Here is a 27,270-nt window from a genome sequence, read left to right on the forward strand (position 1 = left end):
GTGCTGCACAATTAAATTAAATATGTAAAATATGAATGTGTGTGTTGAGGTAGTGTCAGGTGTGCTGACGTGACTGACTGACTTAACTGGCTACAACGTGTGAGTTTGTGACATTCCTAATTTGGTGGCATGAAAGAAAAGAGGCTTTAAATACTATTTTCTCTCAGAGTTTGGTTTTGTGTTGTATGTTTTACTCTCCTGGTTTGTTTTCTGATATGATATAATAAAGACTATTGCACTAAAAGATCTGATAAAGTTGAGTGAGTGAATGTATTTTCATTTTCAAAGCAGTGGTATGTTTTTACACAAGGCTCTACTTTTTTCATATGGTTTTTAGATGGATTGTGTTGTTGCTTTATGCAGGAGAGAAGCTGGAGTGGCCTCTGAGACCAGTTTTTTTTGTTATCTTGAAGCTACTCTATTTTGACATGTGTTGGAGGTCATTAAGTTTGTTTGACATTGGTTTAGTCTGGAAGGTTTGGACCTCTCATCCCATTCTGTCTGGGGTGTAAAGGTGCTATTTATTCCAACATTTTAATTCTAACCAAATAAACAAAATGCAACAGGATGTTTTTGGTTCCTCTAACCAGCAGGGGGCAGCCTTTACCTTTTAAGTGTGAAGCCCTTGTCTCCTCTGTTCTTCTGTGTTGTTTTACTTCTCTCATCTCTATGACATGCACACCAAACCCATATTTTATAACAGAGCCAAAAATCTGGTCATACTCCCGGTGGAAAAACACCTTTCATTTCCTCTGTGATTACCTTTTCTTCTTTTCTTTTCTTTTTTTACCCTCAATAAACTGTACATGCATTTCCTCCCTGGCTGTGCAATGCTTCCTCAGATAAAACACTGCTTCCTTTTTAATTTAGGAGCCTTTGTTGACATTTCCATTTGAATTTGGCAGTGCACCTTAATAAAAAAAGACTACATGAACAAATACACCCAAACTTGGGTTCATGGTCTTTTTTTTTTTTTTTTTTGCTTGTTTGTTTCTTCATTTTACTTCATTTTTTTAAGATGACAAGCCTCAACTATTCTATTAAAACTTCAGATGTTAGGCTGTCATTGTGGATCCCATGGTGCTCAGGAGTTGTGCCCAGACTTCCACAATCGTCGGCCTCAGTTTGAGTCAGAACAGCTCTTTCCCCTACTCACAGGTCAGTGAGAGGTTCAGCTATTGGACATATTGATGTAGTGATGTAGTTCATCCAGTGTCACAAACCATAAAAACAAGCCCAAAAAAAATATATTAGACGAGGAAGTACTTTTCTTTTTTAGCATCAGGAGAGTGGCCTGTTTGGGTGAGATCTGCTGAATGCTGCTGAATATGTGATGCCTGGGGGGAGCTCTGAGGTAGTTTATAGGGCATGAAAGCATCAGGAACCGAACCATGATGGTTGGTAGTTTGTGCAGTGGGAGACAGTAGTGGGAATGCAGAGAGGCACAAGTGGACTAAAATGTGTCTCTGTCATCAAAAGGAAAAATGTTTTTTGCTTGGTTTATGAGCAGAGATTAAATTGGAGTATTCTCAAACATATCTCACATACATGTACTGCTCTCTGGATAAACTGTCAAGTCAGTAGTTGTACTATAGATTGATATAAATATTGTACACAACTTTTTAGGCAGACAAAAATAGCATTATTCTAATTGATGTTTGGGCCACTAGGGGGCAGCATAATAAGCAGTAAAAACAACATATAGTGTTAATGTATGGTGAATGTTATCTAACAGTTTCCTGTTTGCACACACAGAGCAAGATTAGTCTTTATATGAAGTGATGCTTATGTCATTCTGATAAATCCCTCTGGCTCTGTTTTAGCCTCTGTCTGGTTCTTTAGCTGTAAAATACTCCACTGTGTTCATCAGCTGAATGCTAACTTTGTTTGTCTGCTGTCCAGTGTCGAGCATGTCGTGTGCAGTGGATTTGTAGAACGCTTTCACTCAAAACAGCTGTTGACTGTGACTGAAAACAAGAGTGTGAAAGTGAACCAAAACGTTGCAAGGTGCAAAACCAAAACAAGGAGCTGAAAAACACTAAGGAGAGGTGAAAGAAACTACAGCGCTGGATGATAAATATCTGTAGGTTCATTACTACAACAAACTCGTTCACAAAACACCTAAAACTTATTGTTAATATTGTAAAATATTGGCATTATGGGGAGTCCCGCCAGGTGCTGCTCTGCCCCAGTGCTCCAGTATTGATTAATTTAAAAAGAACCATATATAGTGTTACAGCTTTGGTACAACTGAAAGGAATAATCATGTTAAGTTTGCTTTGAATCTATTTGCAACAAATCAAACAAATGGAGATTGCTGTTATACTTTGTATACAGTCCATACAGTAGTTTGGCAGTTGTCTATAGTTTGCATATCTGCGTGTCCTAGGAGAGGGATCCCTCCTCTGTTGCACTTTCTGAGAGTATCTCCTTATCAAACCTCCCTGAGGCAAATTTGCGATATTGTGCTATGTTTATCAGTTTGATCTGTGTATAGGATATGATCTTTATCAGGGTCTATATAGTGGTCACTAAAGTTGTGAATGGACTGAAAGAAACATTTTGCGCTACTGCATACCTGTAGGTGTTGACCTAAAAAGGATTTATTTGACCAAGTTGCAAAGGATTTGGCAGTTTTTTTTATGTAGATGTGTGTTTATGGTTTTGTAGTGTAATGTTGTGTGTGTGTGTGTGTGTGTGTGTGTGTGCGTGTGTGTTTGTGCTGATCGGCTGGGTGTGGCATCACACCTGACATCAGTTGGAAGGAGCCTATATATATACTGTATATACAGTATGTGTCAGGTCAGAGTAGAAGCTCCACTTATCAGATGAAGCCTTAATGCTCACGTGCCACTGATGTGGTAGCTTGGCCTGAATTTTGTGGAGCATCAAATCATTGTGCGGGCCATAATATTTTTACTGATAATGGGATATACAAATATTTGGCCTGATTTTTGTGGAGCATTAAATCATAATGTTTTTACTGATAATGGGATATACAAATAAAAACTAATGACTATCTTATCCACTGTTGTAACAAATCACTTATCAGGACAAACTGAATTTATAGTTGGTCTTTGTTTTGTGTAGTGCGTTGGTCTTTATCACCCCTGGTACCCCCCCAACAGGCGTTTTCACTTAATCTGCCTGATTAGACCTCTTTCCAGGATTGTGTGTCTGTGTACAAGCTGATGTCTCCCTCACTCCCGTTACATTACGTTTCTTTGGCAGTTGAAAAAGCAACATATTCTTCCCCTTCTTACACACACAATTTTTGGATTCAGTGTCAAGGCCACTTTAATATTTATCAGGAGGAGTTGGGGATCAGAGTACTAACACTAGTACTGTTTTCACTCTATTTGCTCAGACACTGCCCACCAAGTGTTGAACTCTTTTGTCATTTGAACTCTTTTCAAACAGGTGTGTACCTCATCCTGTCTCCCTCTCCCAGTGGTCGTTGCCTTTTGGTTCACTTTTGGCTCTCGGTGCAGCACAAACATTTTCCCACCCCCTTCCTACACAAACACCTCATTCAGACTTTCTTTGTTTCTGTTGATGAGCGATGACTGAACTGCTTCACACCTTGCCCTGGGCTCTGCTCCACACACTGTAATTACTTCAAACACAAGCAGCCCATAAAGTTGTACATACCCGTGTTAGCTGCTGCACATAGCCCACATTACCTTTCTTTCTGGTGGACTGTCTGGACCAGAGATGGTTAGAAAAGATAAGTTAAATTTTGTTTATTTCTACAATTGTCTTTTGTGTCATGCTGCGATTACTTTTGTGATCACACGGCTTGATGTATGGCAATAATACACACACAAGGTAATGCTGTAGAGATGTAGAGGCTAGGATTAGATAACATTTTTCAAGTTAAGTGCAAGCTTTAGACAAGCTGAAGCATAAAAAGATAATTAAAATTAGATTTGTGTTATCCTTGTGTGCTCTCTTGGCCCTCTGAAGGAAACTAGGTTATCTAAAAAACTCATTTCTTTGTCACAAGGTATGCTGAAGAAAAACATTTCATGAGGTCAGTGGGACTATTTGAATGACAAAGGCAATATGATGACTTTGGGTCAAACTACTGTGTGATTATGTTGTAAGATGATGTTGTATTTCCATCCTCTGCTCTTTTGTGACTCTTCTTAGCCAACAAAAATCATAAATTATGCAATTGGAATGACCAGACTGTGGCATACTCTATGGCACAGATTACAGTACAAGGTGTTTTATCTGTAACATCTGAGCTCCGAAGTTGGTCGGAACAAAGACTACATGGAAAAGTCCAGAACAGAGGCCGCAGAAGCAAACAGGAAGGTAGTATTTGAGTTTGAACACGAAAGCCCCCCAGTCAGACATGTCTGGTAGCACTCAGGTATGACTAGGTTGTGGTGGGCATTTCAACAGACGCAGTGACTCATATGCTCCAGCAGCAGTCCCATCTGGAAAACCAACCTGCGGGAGCAAAGATGTACACACACACACACACACCCATACTGTCATTTCATATACAACTGTCACACCTGCTCCAGGCAAGGACGTGGAAACTGTCAGAGGAAAGCATTCACCCAAACCTTTTATATCCAGAATGTTTTAAGAGGGTCCATCCAGACTGGATAGCCTTATAAGGCCATAGCCGTAGCGTTTAGGGCCAAAAAACAGAATGCTGTTAACTTTTTAAAGTTTGTCAGCTAATCTCAGCTCAGATTGGTCCATGTTTTATCAGCTAAAGACCAGGCTACAGGAAAAAGATTCTCAAAACAAACAAGACACCAACTGTCTGTTTGTGTGAGTCAGGAATATCAGACAAGCCTACAGTTCCTACAGTTTTTATCCAGTACAAATGTAAATAACATTAAAAGATGTGGATACAGTAGGTCTGTGATATTACTGAAATAGTGGTGATAATCACTGACATCTCATCCTTCTACAGAGATATCCTGTGAAGTTTCTGACCAATAGTCACAGCAAGCCAGGACAAACATTTTTAATTTTGAGTCTCTATTTTGTTTGTAAAGAAATGTAGTTTTGCACCAAGGCTGAGGAGAAGAAGACTGATGGGTTCCTTTAATTAGCTCTTAGACTAATCTTACTGAAGTTTGTTTTATCTATTAAGTTATTTGGTTTTCATTCAAAAATTAATTGCATTTCACTTGATGATACCCATTTGTGCTGTAAACCTTTATTTCTAGAAGGTTCAACCCAGGGGCACATCCTCAGAGGCTACTCCTCTAAGATGGTCCATCTTGTTTACAGTAATTAAACTAATATCCCAGAAGTACTGTGGTCAGATTTAAATGGCTGTAGATTTCAGAATTTTGCACAAAGGTCCTTTTCAGGGGGAAAGAGCATGAGCGATTAGCAGTAAGTTTGCACCAGACAACACTCTGATAGGTTTATCAGCTCAAAGCAGAAGATCCCCAAAACAAACATGAAGCCAAAGCAGTCAGCAGTGTTAATCTCCACTGTTTGCAGTAAGTCTGAAGAGATAAGAAGGAGGTGACTTTGATTTGAAAGTAAGCCTAACTCTCTGCAGGGTTATTGTGACCTCTGTCTTGCAGCCTGTGGCCTTGTTATTCCTTGAGTCCAGACGCCTGTGAAAGAAGGTTTAAAAAGCAAACTGAAGCTTTTTTCATTTTTACTAAATTCCTGTTGTTTGGTTTTCAGAAACAGGATGATTAATCTTCAAATGTTATTTTGAAAGTATGAAGCTTAAAATTATTCACAACAATAATATTTAATTGATTTAAAATGAAAATTAACAGGTTTTAATCCCATTACATCCTGTGAAAACAAATAAAAAAATATAAAAATATATTTGTTTAGAGTGGTGGTATTTCTTTTAACATGCCAACACAGTGCCACATAAATTATTTAAATACCCACAATCCTCTGTCCCACACTTCATGTTAAGGAGGTTCCTCGGGCTCGGGCTCAGGCTCAGCTTTGAAATCTCGTGGCTCTGTAGGAATAGATTTGGGACCCCTTTAGAAAAGACAACCTGACTATTACAGTATCCCCCTCTAGGGATAATCTCTCCACTGAGCCATATGCAAATACACACAGGCACAGGCACGCAAACTCTCCACAAACACAAAAACTCACAGTCCGCCACCCATCATCTATCTCCATCTCTGCTGAAATCGGATCACCTATCTAGATCTTTGTCCTTCTGCTGTAAATAGGTTGGTGTTCTAGAGCTCTTGACACTGTCTAACAAGAGATCAGGGCTTAAAGGATTGTCCCATGACCTCAAGGCAATACATGTATAGTCAATACGTGTGTTTTTCTTTTGATTCATGTTTATATGTGTTTGCTGTATTGATTTATTCCACATAACAGGGGCACCTACTCAGAGGAGTGCTGAGCCTGTAGAACATGAGCCATCATACATGACAGAAAATATAACTCAGCAGCTGAGATGTTTCTGACTCCAGAATTATAATTTGTGAAGTTATATTTAAGGGAGCAATATGCCAGACGGCTACAGTTCTTCATCAGTCATCTGCTTCTCAGAGTTAGATTGTCAGGTTGTTGTGGACTGCTGGATGTAGGTGTCGGTCATAAAATACAAGTGTTAGAATGTGTGATGTCTTTGTGTTGTGTATTTGGGTTTTGTGGTTGCTGGAATGCCAAGTGATTCTTTAGCCTTCCACAGAATCTCTATCAGGCTCAAGTTACTGTTTCTGCAGCTGTTTAGGGTTGTTGTTCTTTGCTTTTGCTCCTGACCTGTAGCTACAACCTTCAAGCAGTAACACACATACGTACAGAACTCCCCGTGAGAGCTGACTAGACCACAGCACAGCACGGAGGCATTCAAAAAATGTGGGTGAGGACAAAAACAGTTTGTTTTGTCTGATATATTGCATTCTTTAATGTATCAGAGTACTTTAGAAAGTTTCAAATTCCCAAAGTACAGTACATTAAGGTATCACAGTAGATATCTATAACTACTAAGTCAAAGGCAGCTGGATGTGCTGTGTTATTCTTGAAGGCATTTTGTAATATATACTACTTATAAAATAAAATGTGATTGCTTTTGATTTGAGGCCTCTGTATTTCTAAAACAAAGTGCTTGTCTAATAGACAAAGGCAGAGTTCAGATGTTGCAATTGACAATTTGTAACTTTCAAAAACAGGAAATCTAATAATCACATCTGTTTACACAACGATAGCCCCCACCCCCACCAGCTGTGCCCATTTGGGACAAGTATGTACACTGTAGCCTTTAGATGTGCCCTGACAGTGTGTCAGATCTGATGCAAGTCTGCATTTCAATGATTTGTTACAGTCTTCAGTGAAGTTATGTCACAGAAAAGAAGAAATGCTCTATAAAGTGTTTTTTACATAACAGGAGCAGCCTTCATACACCATATACTGTTCATTCATCCATGCCTTGTAAATCGAGCCTGGGGGAACCACTGGCCCGTAACATAACTAGCCATGTCGGAAATTACATATTGATGCCCAGCTAGAGACCTCAGTGCGCCTGTTTCTCATCATGTATGATCAGTGCAGGTATGGAGACATGCAGGGTTGGAGTGTAACGGGGCAGGCGTCTATTCACAACTACACGAGCCCATATGTCTCATCTTACACCCCTTCTCTTCCTCTGTTGCTGCAGGAGCTATGCATACCCCCATCCAGCCTGTCATCAAGATGTCATTAAAGCCTTCGTCTCTGCTTCGGCTGGTCTTTCTTTTACTTCTGCCCCTCCAAATGAAATACCTGCTTTCCTTGGCATGTTGCTTATCTTTGGAAACGCTGCCCTTCTGTCCATCTCTGCTTCTGACATGGGAATCTGGGATGTTACAACCTGTCTGTAGAGGTGGTGGGGTAGACAGCGCCACTTGGAGTAAATGGAGGCTGTTAGGATGTAGAGTTATTGTTGGATGAGGCTGTTATAGGGAGGTGGCACTTACTAGGAGCTGTTTGTGTGGTCGTACTGTAAAACAGCGAACAATTTATCTTCTAATCACATCTCTCTACTCAATCCATCCATTATCTGTACCGCTTAAACTGAGGGTCACAGGAGGCTGGACCCAATCCCAGCTGACATTGGGCGGGAGGCAGGGTACATGTCACCAGTCTATCACAGGGCTGACATTTACAGATAGACAACCACATGCACCCACACTTGCTGCTATGGGTAATTTAGAGTCTCCAATCATCCTAAGATGCATATTTTTGGACTGTGGGAGGAAGCCGGAGTACTCAAAGAGAACCCATACAGGCGCAGGGAGAACATGCAGACTTCGTGCAGGTTGGCCAGGGCTCGAACCTGGAACCTTTTTGCTGTGAGGCAACAGCGCTAACCACTGTGGCACCGTGTCACTTCCCTTTTAAAACATTTTAAACCTTTTTCCTCTTGTCTTTAGTACTCGGTGTCCAGTGTGTCAGCACACAGGTGGGAAAATCTTGTGACTCACAGGAGATTAAGGCAGACCTAATCCCTTCATTCAACACCTATGAAAACCAGGGGAGCTCCTTTAATAGAGTGACTATTAGTGCTTTTGAGGACCTCTACACCAGTGTAAGTGACACTCTAATTTGCCAGTTAGACACCTGGATCACTCACATTCCCCCGGGAGAAGACATTGCTGTCATAGGGCATGACTGGGTCACAACGTCGGGTGTCAAATACAAGCACCATATCATGTTTTAGATCACTCAATCCAGTTCCAGCTGTGTCCTTCATTCATGCTCTCTGAAGATGTTTCAGAGCTCCATGTATTGCTTTACCAAGCACGAGGCAGTTCAGAGTGCAAGAGAGTCTGCCTGTGTCAGTATGTGTCTGTGTCTTATTTTCAAAAAGAGAGACTTCAGGCCACACCGTACAACCTCTTCTGCTTATTTATCTTATCGCTGAACATCACAACCAATTTGCAACTTACACAGGACTATTATTGCTACCATAGTACTGTTAATAATTAACAAATATCGGATTGAAACCATGTTTACATAACTCAGATATTCAGCATCATTTATGTCATGGAGCCACATTCCTCTCTAGACTACGCACAGTAATTCAGGATATTTTCAGTAAGTCATGAGAGCTCATACTGATGGACTGAAGACTGTAATAAGAGGAAACAGACTTCAGTAGATGACATTAGACTTCACAGTCAGTTCACATGTAATTTGTTGACACGTGATTTGTTTTCTAATTGCTAATCTGTCAGTTAGGATCAGCAATGTGCATTAAGCGTTCCTCACTCATTTCCAGTAATAGTTTTGGATTTCCACTTAAAAATGTTGTTGATTGTTTGCATTAAGCCAGTTACCAGAACACAGTGAGTGAGATTCCCATGGAAGCTCAGTATTCAAGTTGCTGATGCTTGACCCACTATTTGGTATCAGGCTGTGCTGTCATAAATCTTCAGAGCCCCACAACAAGCAGCACCATTAACTATTGTTTATTAAAAGTGATAATGTTGTTGTGGCAATCAGTTAAATGGGAAAAGTGTTTGTAATGCTTAGTTTTAGGTTGAGCAAATGTTTGACATAATAACAGAGTACAAGATTTGGAAAACTGTTTAAGCATTAAAAACCAGTGTGATGCCTCCTATACCGCTTTTGATTGACAGGCGTTCTCCTGTACAATGCATTTAGATCCCGCAGAAGATGATATGTCAGATGGAAATCCTCTATGGTTTTTGAGGTCTGTCACTGGCCGAATCTTTAGGGGAGGTCCTGACCAGCACGGCGCCATGAAGATGGGCCTTCCCTTGCCCTCAGAAACCAAACTGGGGTTAAATTTGGAAAGGATAACCCCAGAAATGCGGTAGAGAAAAGGGCGAGGTCAAACACTCTGGTCTGCTTTGATGATGACGGAGGCTGAAGAGCACTGCAGAAAGACACTTCATCTGGAGCTGAACAGCTTGTGGGAAGACACTGATCACCGATGCTGCTTCTTTTGGTTAAATTAACGTGAAAACAAGACTCATGTGCATGTACCTGAGAAGGAGAATGTACATATATCTATTCAGTGTCATCACTCATTCTACTGTGTCCTCTGCAAACTGCAGTTTTATCATCCTAGGCTGATACACTGTGTATTGTGTACTGTATATACCAGGTTATAAAATGGCAAAAAACTGAATTACAGAAAAGACAACAAACAAAACTACAGCAGAGTTACAAATTTATGTCTTGGTCGCACTTGTTAAAAAAAGACAAAGGAACTTAATCAAAAATTAATAATTGCAAATATATCATTATCAGATTTTACTGATTATAGCAAGAATGCTATAATCCTGACACGTAAAAAACGTGTGCTATTTTACAACACAACTGAAAAATCTGTAACATTCAAAAGACAATATTTTGTGTAACAGATATTTTTGCCTGTCTATAATTTTAATCTTCTGCTGCATGCTTAGATTTTGTTGGGGGTTCCTGATCTATGAGCGCTGCAAACCTCCATACTGTTGACCTGAAGGTAAAATTGAGGCCTAAAGGAGGCTGAGAGGCTGATTCAGGCTATTTGAAGTTGTGGGTAATTTGTCTTTTCAAACCTAAATTTTCCCAAACAAATTTAACTGATTGTGGAACACATCACCGCTGTTATCTGGCCTCTCGTTGGTTAAACCCAGGACCCAGGCCATACTGTGAACATGTGGCCTCAGGATACACTTTTCCTCTTGTTGGTGAAAACATCAAGAACTGAAAGTGAAAGCGGGTAAACAAAAACCACAGTGTTACAATAAAGTGACCAATAAAGAGACGGATTATGAACTCTGTGCGCCTCTGTGCTCTCTGTGGGAGTCAAATTTCAGAATTGGAGAAGTGTAGATGAATGTATTGTGGATACAAGAGAAGAGCAAAGCCCAGCTGTTGGCCTGATGTTTTCTTGTTCCCACATGACTAGAAATAGATCTGACCATGTGATTAGGTTGCTTTCTCACTACTCAGTGCCCTTAAGTGCTGTCAGTGAAGAATGCATTGCAGAATGTTGCTGTATTGTACTGTAGGAATGATTTGGATACACATAAATGTCAAAATTACAATAATTGTAACTTAAATCTGACCTGAGTAGAAAACACTTATTTTTGAAAACACAGCCATGTGTTTTCTTTTGGACTTTTGTTAGGGTGACGTGTCGGTCGTGGTAATGATAGTCTGTCTGCTCTCTAACAGCAAGTTCTCTGGTTTGAATCTGAAATAGTTATGTCTCCAACGAAAGCTGTTTGCTTTCTTTTAGCAACTTGCTTGCATGCTTACATAGATAACAGGCAACATTTGCAGCTAAATACATTATATGTAATCCAGTTAGTTAAAAATATACAAGAAAACTGTTGAAGTGGTAAAGTTTTAAAAATACTTAAAATGACTTATCTTTGCAAATTGTTTATCACCATTAATCTACACTTGATGCAGTTATATTCTCACTGCTCTGTTCGCCAACACCCTCGCTTGAAACTGGCTAAAGATGTCATGTGACTGACCAGATATTTTTGGTTTGCTTCCATAGTTTTATAATAACTGTGTTTACCTCTTGTTTGGAGGAACATCTGTTGTCAGAGTGACTGGCAGACTTCTTCAACTAGTGTACATGACTTTTAATTAAAAACCCTAACACCACTAAGAGGTTGCCAACATTCACAATGCTGTATGTGTTAGCAGCAGACACAACACTGACATAATCTGAGTTACACTGCCAAAACAACTGTTTATTCATTTTGAAACATTTCTGTAATTTATTGAATAAAAGTTGTGCAGAAAGGGTGGTACAGTGGTGCGGTGGTTAGCGCTGTCGCCTCACAGCAAGAAAGTTCAGGGTTTGAGCCCTGGCCGACCCTGTGTGGAGTTTGCATGTTCTCTCCGGGCCTGTGTGGGTTGTCTCCGGGTACTCTGGCCCACAGTCCAAACACATGCAGCTTAGGTTGACTGGTGACTCCAAATTGGAGTGAGTGTGAGTGCATATGGTTGTCTAAGTGTCAGGCCTGTGACTGGCGACCTGTCCAGGGTGGACTCCGCCTCTTGCCCAATGTCAGTTGGGATTGGCTCCAGCCCCCCCGACGACCCTATTCAGGAATAATCGCTATAACAAAAGGATGGATGGGAGTTGTGCAGAAAGGAAAGCTTTGAATGTTGGAAACTATTTGCTGTGAAATCATGTCAATACAGAGAAAAGAAAGCAGGTAAATTTGATGGATGTTAACACTTCGGTTCCTGTCACCTATTTTAATGTGAAAAGCTTTTGGATTATCAGCAAACAGGTTTCTCACATGACAGTAACCTACTGTAAGAACAATCATTCAAAGGATGACACTCATACAAGGTCAGAGATCTTCAACCTGTAGCATCCTTCAGAAAAGAACTAATTCATTCAACTCAACATCTCTGCTGTTTTTTTTTTAAGTCTTATCAGTCTTTTCCACAAAACAGGAAGAATACAGTCAGCTCTTAAATCAGTAAATTACGAATTCCCGGAATATCACGTGATGATGGACCTGGCATGTCAGTGTGGGGCAATGATGAAAAAAAGTTCCTCAATGACCAGTGTGTTTGAGTAGTTTCCACATTAAGGGAGCAGCTTAGAGGCAAAAACAGTATTTGTTGTGTGTTTGTAGAGACCAACATATCATATAAAAACACACACTTGCAAGCATCAGTTATAAATGTTGAGATAATGCTAATTGCATTAGGACCGCAAGACTACAGCCTTCACCCTAATGTGTGAGTGCTTACTCCATTCCACATTAACATTAGATTGAGAATATTACATCAACAAATTTAAAGCAGACCAGAGACTAGATAATGCAGTAACATTAAATAAATACGTTCTTATAGACCCTAATGCATCATGCAATTTAAATTACAGTTGCCTGACTTTTTTGATTTTTGCTTTTTTCCACATCACTAATGTTAAATTGAATGTGCACCCAGTGGGACCAGTACAGGCTGGATATGTCATGACATAAATACCTTTATATTACATTTAACTGCTCTAATTTTAGCCCAATAGGCTGGTGTAAAAAGCTATGTGTACCGAAAGTATTAAACTTTGGAATAGGTGCCAGTCACAGCTTGACAGGTTTCCAGATTCAGCTTGTTCTGGCACAAATGAACACCTGGATACGGTATGAAGAAGGCTACAGGGAGCTAATGGTAATTTCCCTCTCTCTATCTCAGCGCAAAGCCTCCGGTAAACCATGCTAATCTGCACTCCTAGCAGGTAAAAGCAATCTGGTTAATCTGGCAAAATTTATCTGGGTAATCTCTTATTTCTTTACTAGAAGTATCTTACTAGTGTTAAGTCAAAGGAGAAGAAGATGATGCCTTTGTGTTTCATTCCTTTCATTTATTTATTCATACCTGTCTGGGCTCTTTCACAGGACAGCAGAAGTTCAAGTAAATCACTGAAGCTGTGAAACTCCTAAACCAGGAAACTGTGGATATCTGTATTACTCTCTGCAAACAGAGTATATATTCTGTTTCGGTTCAGCCCAGCTGCAGTCAATCCCAGACCTTGTTCTACAATGAAGGCCAACTGAGCTCACTGCACACTGAAAAGAAAGCACATAAAACTCTTGTGTCCTCTTCCTGTAAGTTTCAGTTGGGTTTGAACCAGGCCCTCCGGCCATCCTCTTGTTGTTCTGCTGCAGCCTGCCCTGACGTCAGACGGTTATTTGAAGAGGGTCCTTGGCTCCTGGTCAGGTTTCCCACAGGGCCGAGGCTCAGCCCATGTCCCTGACCCCCTGGGAAGCAGAGGTCATACATGAGAGAGGGGAATGAAAAGAGCCCCTCCTCTGATTTATGACCCAACGTAGCTACAGGATACCTTTAGTTCAGGGATGGTTTTTGTTACAGGGGTGGGGGCACCAAAGCAAAAGTCCCACCGTCTCCTGTAAAGGTTGGTTTAAGATTTCAGCCAGTTAGAGGGAGAAGCTTGGCATTCTGAGTTGCTTTGTGGTGTGAGAGGACAACGAGTAGCTCCAACAATAGCTATTATTTATTTAGACTGCTTCTCTAGTGGGCTGTGTTGCCAGATTTAAGCCAGCTGTTGAATTTTGGAACCATATTACATAAGTGATTTGACTGCTGCTGTGTTGGACCATTCCAATCATTCCTTGGATTCAGTTATGAGGATTCTGTATCTGTATCAAATCAGGTCAGGTCCTGGTGACCTCTCTGGCTATTGGCTCAAGACCTTAGCCTATGTTCCTGCTGCTCCATATTTCCGCCGTTACTTTTTACAAAGTAAATTTCAAACAAAGTAGAATCAATATGTAGAACTCACATGGCCTTTTTCTGAACCTGACTGTAGAATGTTGTTCTCTCTGAATGATCATCTAACCTTAAGTAAGTAAATGACCTTACCTTTATCCACAGTATTTCAATCAGTGGCAAAAATCCTAGCGTTTCCACAAATTACCGCTACCTGTCTATACAGTACTTAGTATTCTTCGTTTTGCATTAGCAAATGTAATGACAATAATTTTGTTTCACTGATGGGGCAATGGGCAGGCACTGCAATTCTGAATTTAAACAGATCATTACAAATCTAAAATTAATTTTTTGTTTCCAGCATATCTCTGAGGAACATGTGCTTTGGTAACAGCTGCTAATTGGCTGCAAAGCTTTATTCCGTGGTAGTTATGTGTGTGTGTTTTGTGGGTCATGCACTGAGCTTCTCTCAAGCATAGAAGTCTGCAGGCTGCTGAAGCTGCTGCCTCAGAAGAGCTAGGCCAGATTTGACACACTTCACAACCCATGGTAACCCCAATGCACATTATTGCTTCTCATTGCACAGAGGAAAAATCCTAGCTACAAATGGAATCAGTTTGAGGCCACTCAGACACAAAATGGCAGTACCTGAGCAGAGGTTTTATCAAACAGCTGGACTGGAGTTTTTATTCTGAAGAAAAGAAGCTCGTGTGTTGCCCTAGAAGGAAGTCTGCTATGCTTCTGTGGGAGTTAATGTCTTTCACAAAGTAAGTTCACAATTGCATGTGTGAGTTATAAGGCATGTAACTTCTTGCATTTGTGACTATAATGGTATTATGAAGTTTCAAGAGTTTCTTTAAAAGCTCCAAACCAGTTTGTGCAGTCATAAATGGGTCAGAACTTTGCTGGATGGGATTTGTTTGTGGGCAAAACTATAAAGCAGGAAGTCTTCAAACCTCCTGTGGTGTTTTTTATGTGAGTAAAAACTCACATCAGCAGCATCAAAGCCTGGAGTTGTGGATCCCTGCCAGTTTACCATCCACTTTTCTAACTACCTGGCGTTTTCTGCAAGAACAGTAAAGCTACACTGGCTTGACATTTCCCCTGAACACTTTGCTTGTTCAGCACTAACCTTAATTGTCAACCCTGTAATAATAACTGTTGTCTACCAGCTGTTGTCTGTTTACTTCCAGATGGACTAAAGGAAGAAATCCAAAACATGACCATATGTTTAAACCTGTTCGTATGAACCCAAAACAGGATGTCACAGCAGGCCCTCCCTTCCAAATAACTGACACAGACACAGTCACACAGGAGGGCTATTGTTTCTTCCTCTATGGGAAAGACAGAGGGAAAGGAAGTGCGGGATAAAGACATTCGTTTTTTTGTATGTGTTACTATTTGAAACTTACAGAATTTAAGGCTATCTGAAGAAACAACCTACCAGCAAAATGCTGTCTCAGCATCTGCATAACAGATGTTTGTATTCTTAAATGCCCTCAAACTATTTTGGGCTGCTTTAAAGTGAAAGTCTTTAAAATAAAACAACATTTTTATTTGTGAATTTTATGCAGTCATTTCAATAAAAAAGTGAATAAATCCTGGAGTTGCTCCAGTGAACAATGGAACTTGTAGCCAGACAGGGATGTGGAGAAATGTTGTAACTCACATTTGTCACAGCTGTAATAAAGCTCATTTTAATATCTTAAAGGATTAGTGTACCAAGAGCCAGTGATTAGCCTAGTGCACCAAGACTCAAGACAAGCTCTCTCCACAGGTTAAACATTCTGTCTACTGGCATCACAGAAGTTCACCAATTAACAAGTTGTTGTTTAATTGAAGCTGCATTTTACTTCTTGGTGAACAAGAGTGGGGCTGATAGGCCTATTTTATCCTTTAACTTTGAGCAATGCAGAGCCAGACTAGCTGCTCTCTCAGTCTTTATGCTAAGCTAATCACCTACTGCTTCTAGTTTTATACATGTTAAAAATACTCAGGCACCAATTCACTGTCAGTGTTAAGACTCGTGCTCTGATTTCCAGTTTAGGGATTCAGTTGTCACCCTAAAATAAAAACCAGTGAATTTCTCACCTTGAGATTTAAATCCATTGTGAGCTGCTGCATGTGGAAACAAAAGCTGACCTGGGGCTAAAAAGGAGAAAAGAGTCAGTGTCAGGAGGAGTCTGCAGACAGGGTGGAGGGTCAGCTTGGAAGGCGTAGACATAGCATCAGGCCACACAGAGGTCTCCTTGTCTATAAACACAACCTGTTGCAGCTCACTCAAGAGCATAGTATGCAGGGAATGCTAAAAGGATTAGCGCATAGCCACTTGAGATAATGGGAAAAATGAGACGAGATGTGGTGGAGGGAGGCAACAAAAAGTCAAGGACGAGACGCCGTCACAACACTGACTCAGTCTGCCATAACCCTCTAACAAGATTAGACAACATATCACAGTCACAGCCTTTTCTTCAGATCTTGAGCTCTTTTCTCCATAGTATTTTTTACTGAATACCAAATGCTATAATCCTTTTAAGGATCATTTATAAATACAAATATTTTCTTTCTTACTGCTTTATAATATTAGCAGCTATAGGTGCATAGTGAATTTAGACGCTGAGCGGTAATTTTTCCAAAATCGACCAAAAAAAAAAAGAGAAGAAGACATAACAAAGACAATAAAGACATGACATTTACACAAATATTTCTTTATTTTTGTTTATTTTGGTGTGGATTTCTTACATAAACATCTCTGTAATAAAACAAAATCTCCTATATATGAAAAGAAAAAGAGATTGAGCACTGATGGAGCAACTTTGTAAATATGCAACCAATCAGTTTTTAATGGGGAGATGTAAAACAGCCAAATAATAAATCCAGTTTGATGGAGTTTCAGGTGCGTGCCATGTTCGTATTGAGTACAGAACAAAAAACATATCAAGGTTCTAAGTAATCGTGTTAATTCATCACATGTACAATTATAATGTGTCCTTGGATTCAGACTAGAATGTAACCTCCACATAACTTGAGAGACCTCTAGTTCATATTTCTGTGGCATCCTCCAGGCCAAGCAATGGAGATGACCTTTCCTGGAGATAAAGTGAAAATCACCGAAGGATGGATGAAGCGAGGGAGCTGTGGTTATCAGAGAAAGGAGGGCAGCTTCAGCCTTCTCTGCTTGTTTTGATGTAAAACAGGCTGATGGAACAGCTGGGGAGGTTGAACATCTGTAAACTGCCAGATGGTAAATGTGACCACATTTGGCAGACGACTTGAGTTCCTTTTCTTTTGGAGGTGAATATATTATTTTATGAGATTTTCCTTCATGCTTAATAGTTTTTTTTTTAAAGAGATTTAAATTCTGTGTGTACATGTGTGTTCACCAAAGTCCAATTTTGCTCTCACAGGATTGACCATTAACAGGCTGTTGTTCCCTTTGCCTTATTTCTGCAGCGCTATAGCTTACACAGTCACGAAGGCTGAACAGGCACAAAGCATTAGCTGTGAAAATCAATGACTGTATCACAAGTGAATATTCGACAGTGTATGGCCACTGTAGGGTTCGGAAAATGAGATGAAATTAAAGAAAATTATTGGCCTTGTCTTCCACAAATCTAGGCGCTCCTTTGAATACAGCTCAGTGTTCAATGTTACAAGAGATGAATCTTTGAGTCATAGCTATATTTTTCTCTTTCATTTCCTCTCTCTGTCCAGTTCAGTGCATTAACAACCCCACAGGGGTACTTCACTGTTCCAACGCCTGCGTTTAAAGAGTAAAAAAAAAAAGCAAATCAAACTAAACTGGGACAGATCCAAATGAGGTACTCATGGTTCACTTCACACTCACACAACAGTTTTCCAGTTTAGAGCAAAAGCATAGCTTCGTGGTTTTCCACTTTAAATTAATTAAGAGAGAGCACTGGTGTCAGAGATACTAACTGTGTCCATTTTGTCATGACAAACATACACTTATGTGCCTTATGAGGGGTCACATGGGCTGATTGCAGCTCAGTTCTGAATCTGTCTGTAACCAAAGAACTGAACAGAAGGTACAAATGTAGAAGACAGCAATGCATACACACACACACATGCACACAAACATTTTGCTGGGAAAAAGTAGATCTATTCACCAGTTATGTCAGTCTATACCAACACAATACTTCAAGAGAATCTATAAATACAACATATCAATTTGACATGAGATAAGCAGTAGCAGTCTTCTCATTTGGAAAAAAAAAAATCATTCTCTTTGGAGTCAGGGTGAACAAGGGACTAAAAGTAACTATGTGCCGTGGAACGTTCAGCCTCGGTGCAGCTGAAACAAACACCAAGTTGACCACAACTAACTCTCATCTGAAATTTAAAACAAAAATAATTTTTCTGGCAGTTTTGCCAGGAAAGCTCTGCTTCTCTGCTGTGAAGGTGCAAAATGTAATCACAGCCATTACTAAATGTTTGTGAAATTCAAGAGGGTATCATTGTTATATTTCAAATTTCTTTAAGCAGCAAATTTCTACACAAAGGGTAAAGGTCTGCAGACCCAAATCTTTTGCGATTTCACTAACTGATTCTTACTGGATGAATGTGTACAGATTCCCTGGTTTACACTCTTTAGTTAGAAATGACACCTGCAGACCCTCAGCACCCCGTGGCACATGGTTCCTTGTCCCTATATTAAACAGTAGACTCTTTGGGGCCCTCTTGAGCTGCATTCTTACAACTGTAAAGCCACTTGATGACACGAGCATTTCTCTCTATGATTGACACACCAGCAGGAAGCTGCTCGGCCAGCTCATCCTGAAACAGCCCATCTCCTGAGTGGCGGGAGAACTCACTGGGATCTGAGCCACCGCAGCACTCCCCACCCACGCTGCGAAGTGCCAGTGAGAGTGTGTCTATGGAGCTGGCCGCAGAGAGGAAATTCTCCCGACCCAAACGTTCTATCATGTCCACGTCCAACCCGCAGAAGTCAAAGAAATGCTCCTGCTCTGATATTGCTATTGCTACTGAGCAGCGTAGATTGACGTCTGACTTTGAACGGTGCAACTCCCCAAACAGCCTTCTGGGTGCTGGTGGTGATGCCCGCTTCCACGGATCATTTTCGTCATCATGGTTACTTGAGTGGTTGCCATTGGTGATACTATCTTTAACTCTAACACTGGCACAGTTTGTAAATCCATTGTTAGTCTGTTCAAGCATGCAGCTAAACCCAGGGCTGGGTACAAAACCTGGACTGCGTTCTTGGTCAGTTTTACTAGATCTCCTACTCCCTGGTCCACCATCTGTAGCGTCTTTGTCATTGGTCCAAGACATACGGGAGTCTCCATCCCGCAATGGTGCTTTTTCTTCCCTGATCACCATCTTCTGGATTCTGCTCTCACCTTCACTACTCTTCTCTCTCATGGAGCCCTGGAAGAGGCGGCGGACAAAACTGTAGCCCTTCACTTCCATGTTATTGTTTTCTCCCACTGCTGCTCCACTGTGGCTCTTGCACTCTTTTTTCTGTCTGTAAATGACAAGGGAATCTGGCCTCAGCATGCGTTTGCCTGTACTTCTTCTGAGCACAGGAGCACTGTGTGGTGCTACCAAGGTGTTATTTCCAGGTGTCCTGGGGCTGGAAGGCATTACATTGTTCACATTGCTCCTGTTATGTGCTTCAACATCAACAGAAATGTGTCGGTTCTCCTTTCTAGAGTCATCATTTTCATTTTCATCTCTCGAAGTAAAGGAGCCAGAGAGTGTAGAGAAGGGGGTGTTGGATGAACTGCGAGGGAAAAGCTGAGGCGTCAGGCTCCCAGGGGTGGCAGCAGCTCTCCGGGGCTGTGGTGGTGGAGTGGCACAAGGTGCCAGTACAGGTTCCTGCTTGGAGTTGATCACCTGCTGGCTCTTAACATATTTGGCTTTGTCCGCCTCAAGCCTCTCCACTGCACTGATGGAGCGGCCGTGGCCTCCACCATCTATCTGCCTGCGCAGGTAGTCTGGACCCTTGTTGAGGAGCCTCAGAGGTGATGGGGATCCAATTGGTGTTAGGGGCTTCATGTTTATTCACCAGTTTGGAAAGACATTAAAACTACAGCCCTCAAATGGCTGTCTAAACAGAAATCTGCTGTTCAAAATTAGTTATGGTGTTTGAAAAGGGGGTTAAGCATAGAAGTCTGTGACTCTCATTCCTGTTCTCAAAGCTGTGAATCTTCCTTCAGGGTTAATACATAGGTAGCACCTCAAGACACCACAGAGTTGAAGCTTGTCACTGTGTTTTTTATAGATAACTTGCCTTGTAGATAACTCGCCTTGTTGGGCGATGTTCGGCCCAGACAAATTGATATCTTTATCCAGTATTTACACAGGCATTGGGATAGGCAGGGCACAGGGAAGTCCTTTTTTTGTCGGCCAAGAGCTCTCCCAAATGAGACGCTGCCTGCCCACAGTGCAGCAGAAATAGCAGAGTGCACTTTGAAAGGACTACTTTTCCTCCCCCACTTTTCTTTTTCTTTCTGTCTCCCAACAACACCCTTCACTGATCTTTTCCAAAAAAAGAGAGATACAATGGCCTCAAATATTTGCTTTGTGCAGGCTGTCTGGGGGACACTGGGTCAAGACTTTTATTGTTTGGCGCCCATCATGGTTGAGGTGACCTGAGGGTGGCCGGCACCGAGGCACTTAGTTTGTTGATGGACAAACCAGGGAGATGTAGATCGGGTCCTAGTCACCTGGGTGGACTCCTGTAAGAGACAGACACAGAGAGAGAAAGAGTGCTTTTAGTTAAACAGCAGAGACCAGATGGCAGGAAGGACAGCTCAGCTAACATTGTGCTTATTTAAAGCTGGAGAGAATTACATGTCTGGAGTGGGCAGCACTGCAGAGCTGGCATGTATAAGCATTTAATAACCCTCTACCATACAACTGTATATATTATATACAATATGCCGATTCTTTTAGACATGTAGCTGACACTCAAGTAAACAATCAGTGATTAAATAGGCAAAGGTTCAACTATAGGTTACATTCACATTGTGGCTGAACTAACAACATCCTGTGAATCACTTAGGCCAAATGTGACTCTCCTTGTACACTGAACACAGTATTCTGAGCATTTTCATACATATGAACACATAAAAATCACATAAACAAACAAAAGACACGGGTGCAATGTTTCCTGTCCAAGGATTTTTTTTGTCTCTCCTTCCATTTCTGTTTACTTGTTAGAGGACAATGTCTAGCCACTAGTGCAGCATCCTGTGAGTGGTGGAAGAAAGAAGAATGGATAGAACAGTGTTTGTTGTTCAGACAGGATGATGACATGCTGCCTTTAACTGTATAACTTTTTTCTGCACAGACAATAATTAGGTAAGTTTGCTTTAAAGGAAATAGCACCAAATACAACCTACTGAATTGCAAATTAATGAGGAAACATGGCAAGAAGAAAAAGCCTGGACAATTATATTGTGGATATAAATGTATTTTAATGTTTTCTGAAAAGTGGTGCTTTCATAATCAAACTGTCTCAGCACCAGTTACAACTATTGCATTGATATGACATGACAACAACCTCAAGAGGCAGAAATCTGTCAGAGAACTGATAGTTTTCTGAGGCATAAATGAAGTTGACCTCTTTAAAGTTTTAAACAAGCAGCCACTGCAAAGCTGAACAAGCTGCTCTAAGGTAAACAGCCTGAAGTGCTGCTTAAGTAAACCGGTACACTTCTGAAGCTATAACTCATTCATAGTCATAGTTAAACAGCATGTTCTTTGAATTAACAAAACACTACAAAAGTTAAATTACATTTTGAACCAAGCATGATGCAGTGAAACAGGCTGCCACGGTCTGGGTTAATTCTGTGTTCTGTAAAAAGAGAGCTTTCATGTCTAGGTTTCATGCTATATGAAGATTTCAGAGAGGAAGGAGGCGGCAAGTGCTTATAACAGGACAGCTTTACCCAATGACTATTTATAGTTGAAAAACATGCCAGCTCTGTTATCATGTCTATGAATGCATGTATGTATGATGCATGAATGTGTGTATGTACATGTGGTCATGGCTATATTTGTGTATCTGCTCTAGTTGTGCATGTGTGCGAGCAGGAGGCAATGAGAGCAATCCCTGTGAATGAAAAAGGGCAGTATGCACAGTTAGGCTGCAAATAATCAAGTCATTCTCTTATACTGCATCTGTTTCACGTGCACACAAAACCAGTCAGCGTCTGCTGTGTGTTAGCTGGACAGGCAAAGAACACATTCAAAACTTAGGAGGTGCCTTTTTCATTCCCCTCTCTTCCAAATGTGTTAAGAGTCCATCTGGAGACATAAATGCTCCTGGTGCTGTGCTAGACAGCAGGAGGGTGTTATATTATTGCTCCCTCAGGTCTTCTTCACGGGTTATCAAATACTATTTTGGCTTTTCCCTCACAACATGTAAAACAACAAGAAACCTTAGTACAGTTAGTACAAGCTAAAGGATGGCAGCGATGGTGGCAAACCCACCCTAGTCATCTGTCTTAAATCTTGACATACTCTTGAGTTATACGATAGTAAACAAATGGCAGAATGATGAGCAAAGGTCATTAACAACATTTGAACCAAAATAACATGGCTGTTTACACAGCACTACAATGTTAAACCAAGCTTAAAAACATCTGTAGGTCAACAAATTACCAGCAAGGTGTCTGCAAGTTAAATCATGCAGCACATGTATGAAAATTATTGGGTCACTTTTAAAAGTTAAGAGTTATTTGACACCTCACTTAGATTATAGCTCTAATCAGTTCTTCCTATTACTACTAAATGTTAAACTAATATTGACACTTGAGAAAGTGACCTACATTACTCTCTAACTTGTTCAGCCTCTGCACTCCCCCACAGAGTAAATGGCAATATGAATTCTCTGGGGAAGGGGGAAACAGCAAGCTAGTTAGTTTTTCCAGATGGTAGGTCTGTTAGAGTTCTGGAAAGTTGACCATTGTTTAGGTAGAATTCTGAAAAAAATGTGCCACAACAGGTGTGGGATAGGGAGAATGTGGGTATAAAACAAGTAAAATGGGTAGAAAATGAGAAGGAAAAGGGCCTGTGGTGAGGGTATGTATTAGACACCTTTTTTCTGGAACAATCTGTTCCACATCTGAGTTTAAAAATGGAAATGTGGCAAGCTAATGCTATTGGAGCATTAAAAGGGATTGTTGCAGTAGGAGCCTAAATACAGTTGTTAATTCTGAAGTTGGCTTTGTAGTGCAGGGGAATGGGGGAAAGGATGCCAAATCATATATTAAGGACAATATGGATACAGCAGCCCTCTTGACCCAACAGTCATAACCTTAAAATCCACAACAAAATGGGTAAGACATCCATATTTGCCCTGCTCCTAACATATTTTCTTTGGTCCTACTCTTAATGCTAGTGTGCATTTATTAAATCTGACATTAAGGGCTTGGAGGAAACAACTACTTTCTGAGGTTACTGCATGCTCTGAGTACTATCTCAGACATCACATGACTAAATGTGAGTGACCGTGCTTGCTGTTGGATGTTTGGGACACACTGTCCTAAGAAGAAACAGTGCTAAATATAGACAGGCATTGATATAAAGGAATTTTTATAAATTAATAAAATGGCAAAACAAAGAAAGACACATAATGAAAAGGTTACACATATTCACACACACAGAGAGATGGTGAACTGAGAAAACCAAATTAGATTTACACGAGAACAGCAGCCACCATTAGGTCCACTGACTGTAGTGAACCAAATTAGTACCCAGCACTGTTTCCTGTGAACTGGAGGCTTGTGAAAACCATGAGAAGGCTGAAGAATCTCTCTCATGTTTCACAGCCTCCTTTGTATTTTCACTGGAGGTTGTCATTAGCCTCTAAGCTCTTCCCTTCTACCCACCTACTGTTTCCTTCCTATCGTTGTGCCTTTCATTCCTCTGCACTTCCCTGCCCTCCTTTCCTCTTTCTCTCCTGTATATGCCACAGGGCAACCTTACCCTTTCATTTCCCTCCCTACTCTGTCACTCTTACTGTGTACACCCTGTGTGTCCACCGTTTCTCTTTATCTGAATCTTCAAATTTTTGTTTGTAACTTAGAACAACACAAATTGATGTTACAAGATGCCTTGGTTATGAAAATGAATCTTGTAGGGGAGGGGGGTCACCATTTCCCAAATAGGGAAGGCAAAAAAGGAAAAACATTCCTGCATAAAAATGACCTTGTTCTGAACCCTCTGAATGCCCAAATTTATTCTAAAGAAATTGTGGAGTTTTGGCTCCTCTGGAATTTGAAACTATTCAAATGCAACAATCTAAGAAGGAAAAATCACATTTTATTTAAACTGGTCAAAACTTAAAGATTTATAATAAAAGGTCAGGTTGTTCTAATTAGGATAAGACATACTGTTTTGGACAGTTTCTCCTTAAATCATGCCTGTTGCACACAAAAAAGAATGGAAGTAGTTATGTGAAGAATGAATATAGAGATACTTGTCAGTTACTGCAGGAAATAGGCGCATTTGCCAGATTTGGTAGTGGTGGTAGTTGAGTGTGTTGCTGTTCTCTAGGACATGTGGACAAAAAAAAACCCAAAATGTCACCAAAATGCAAGTACCAACCAACTAGGGTTTCCAGATGACTAAGCTAATATCACCTTGTTCTTTAAGAATAAAACTGTCTTTCCTGCCCCTCATGTGTCATCTGGGGATGGCCCACCCTGCAGGGGTGAATTAAATAAGACGGGCCCATAGAGCTAAACTGGACCAGATGTTTTGTGTCATGCTATATCAAGATACTTGGGGATAGCCCTGATAGAGAGCTGTCATGGGAAGGGGCCATGTACTTCACCTTTCCTTTTAATGTTCAGGCCAGTTGCATTAGGCCCCATGAGAACACAGAACAAGTCACATGTCAGTTTTATTATCTATTACAGTGTTTCATATGCACACCTGTGTCTAACAGTGAAAAAATGCTGTTCTGTTCAGCTTATTTCTCTGATGTGAATACGGTGCCCCAAAAAGAAGCTAAGGTCTAAAAAAACTGAGGAATCGTTTGCTTCAGGAAAGCTCACAGACGAATAACTTCATCTACGCTCACTGGGCATATCCAGCAAAAAACCATCTGGCCTCAGATCAAAAGAATAACAGAAGTTCCATTATGAATTATAAATTCACAGAGGTAAACATAAGATAAGAAGTTAATAAATTCACAAGGACCACCTTTGAGGCTCTTGGGAATTGCACATGTTACCTGATGTGTGCTTACCATCTGCTGCTGGCAAGGAGCCAACTGGCCATATTTAACTTCTTTCCTCTCTTCTATGTCGTCTTGCATCACTCACATTCTTTATACAACCATCTGGCACCACTATTAAGAATGACACAGTAACAATCATCACTAATGGACTGAAATGTCTCAGTGTTCAAACATCAACCAAAGTTAATTCAGAGATGTCATGGCGAAGCATCTGTGCACATTGAGTGTCTACAGTGTGAATATAAAGCACAGGAGTCTAATGAACCGTGATGCATGACTTTGTCTAGTTTGGTCATTAACCAGCACTACAGACCTGAAGAAGTCTGTTATGGGGCTGGGCAAAGAGAAGGCGGTGTCTCCTTCTATCCTCCAAGCAAAGAGGCACACCGGCCTTTCTTTGCTATTTTAAATGAGCCACAACAATGGTCCTCTTCCAGGTCCACAGATAAGTCTTGACCTGGTTGGTCTGCCCCATTAGTCAGAAAGAGAAAAGGACAAATAACAACATGGTGACAGTAAAATGTAAGAGATGGGGCCATGGGACACACAGGCTACTGTCCCTTCAAAGATGAAGCCTGGCAGCACATTATAAATCCTATGGCCATTGTGAGGTCTTCAGCGCCATTAGCTGCTTGATCTACGGTTAGCAGCTACCTAGGGACTTTCTTCACATTCATGTGGAGCAGCAGTGGGCCACCTATAAGGACTTAAGGGACCCTCAAGCTAAACAGGCCTCCTCCCAAACCATAAAATGGACAAGATGGCCTCTTAACTCACTGCTGGCACTCTTTTGTTATTCAAAGTAAATGAATATAAGGAACAGCTGAGGGATGGAACCACAGGTCGGAGCAGCCAGACTTGTGCAGCGTTCTTCAGCAGACCACAGAGGGCCAGGCTTTTGCTGGGGGGTGTGGTGGGGGAGTTCTACTCCTTGTAATCACAGAAGCTTAGGAGTAATAGCTAGTAAATCAGCTACAATCTAATTATCCTATTAGCTAACTAGCTACAATCAGCTAATAAGCTGCCTAGTAATTACCTAATAAGCTCATTGGCCTATTGATTGATATTGATATTGATTGATTTGTGAAACTGGACATTTTTCTTTATATCATTTAAATCTGAACATTATTGTGTAGCATTCAAAGTCCCTTCTATTTCATATATTTCAAACTATAATGTAGCTGTAAGCAGATATATAAAGATTTTAAAGTGTTTATTCATGTACAGTATTTGCCAACAATTATAAGTTCTCCTATGAAAACATACGTAGTATTTCTCTGTTTTACTATATTGTCATCCAGGGTTTGTTTATACAGCAGCCTCCACTTAATTAAAGAGTTAAAGTTGACTTAAAGTTACATGAACAAACATTTATTTTCTTACAGCTATAATCCATTTAGTTTATTTTCTGTAAGTACTTGTGTTGCAGAAGTTCTTGCTAACTACCAAATTTAACTTGCTACTTTAGGTCGGCTAGTTTAGAAGCTAGCTAAGCTAGTAGCTTAATCGAGAGCAATGGCTTCCCCCTCTTCCTCTCCTCCTTTATCTTGCTCGGAGTGTTGCATGTTCAGTTATTCCTCTGCCTCCTTTAGCGATAATAGTACTTGTAATAAATGTCAGATGCTAGCAGCATTGGAGGCGAGGCTCATAGACTTAGAAGCGCAGCTCCACACCATGGAGAATAGGCCAGCTAGCTATGCCCATGTAGCCGGTGTGGAGCCTCCTAGACGTAACTTAGCCCAAACTAGCCGCCCCCCACAGCTTCCCGAGCAGCCGCGATCTCACTGGGTGACAGTTCGCAAGAGTCGTAGCTCCAAACGAATGTCCACGGAGCATCACCTGCCTGTTCACATTTCAAA

General features: G+C 40.8%; 1 protein-coding gene across 2 annotated transcripts in view; it reads right to left on the reverse strand.

Moving 5' to 3' along the window:
* Positions 1–16,893: 16,893 nt before the first annotated feature.
* Positions 16,894–27,270, reverse strand: part of fam110d (family with sequence similarity 110 member D) — a 21,504-nt gene continuing 11,127 nt past the window's right edge. Inside the window, exons 1-3 of one of the 2 annotated variants that reach the window (XM_020590256.1) lie at positions 25,725–26,306; positions 25,421–25,522; positions 16,894–20,897 (exon numbers count right to left, since the gene is read on the reverse strand). In XM_020590256.1, coding sequence (XP_020445912.1) covers positions 18,850–20,214 — 1,365 coding nt within the window. In that variant the 5' untranslated portion in view covers positions 20,215–20,897; positions 25,421–25,522; positions 25,725–26,306 and the 3' untranslated portion in view covers positions 16,894–18,849. Of the gene's footprint in view, positions 20,898–25,420; positions 25,523–25,724; positions 26,307–27,270 lie in introns of those variants that run through there. The other variant, XM_020590257.1, reaches the window with a different exon arrangement.

The sequence above is a fragment of the Monopterus albus genome, unplaced genomic scaffold (assembly GCF_001952655.1).
Source record: "Monopterus albus unplaced genomic scaffold, M_albus_1.0 scaffold11.1, whole genome shotgun sequence".
NCBI classification, from domain to species: Eukaryota; Metazoa; Chordata; class Actinopteri; order Synbranchiformes; family Synbranchidae; genus Monopterus; species Monopterus albus.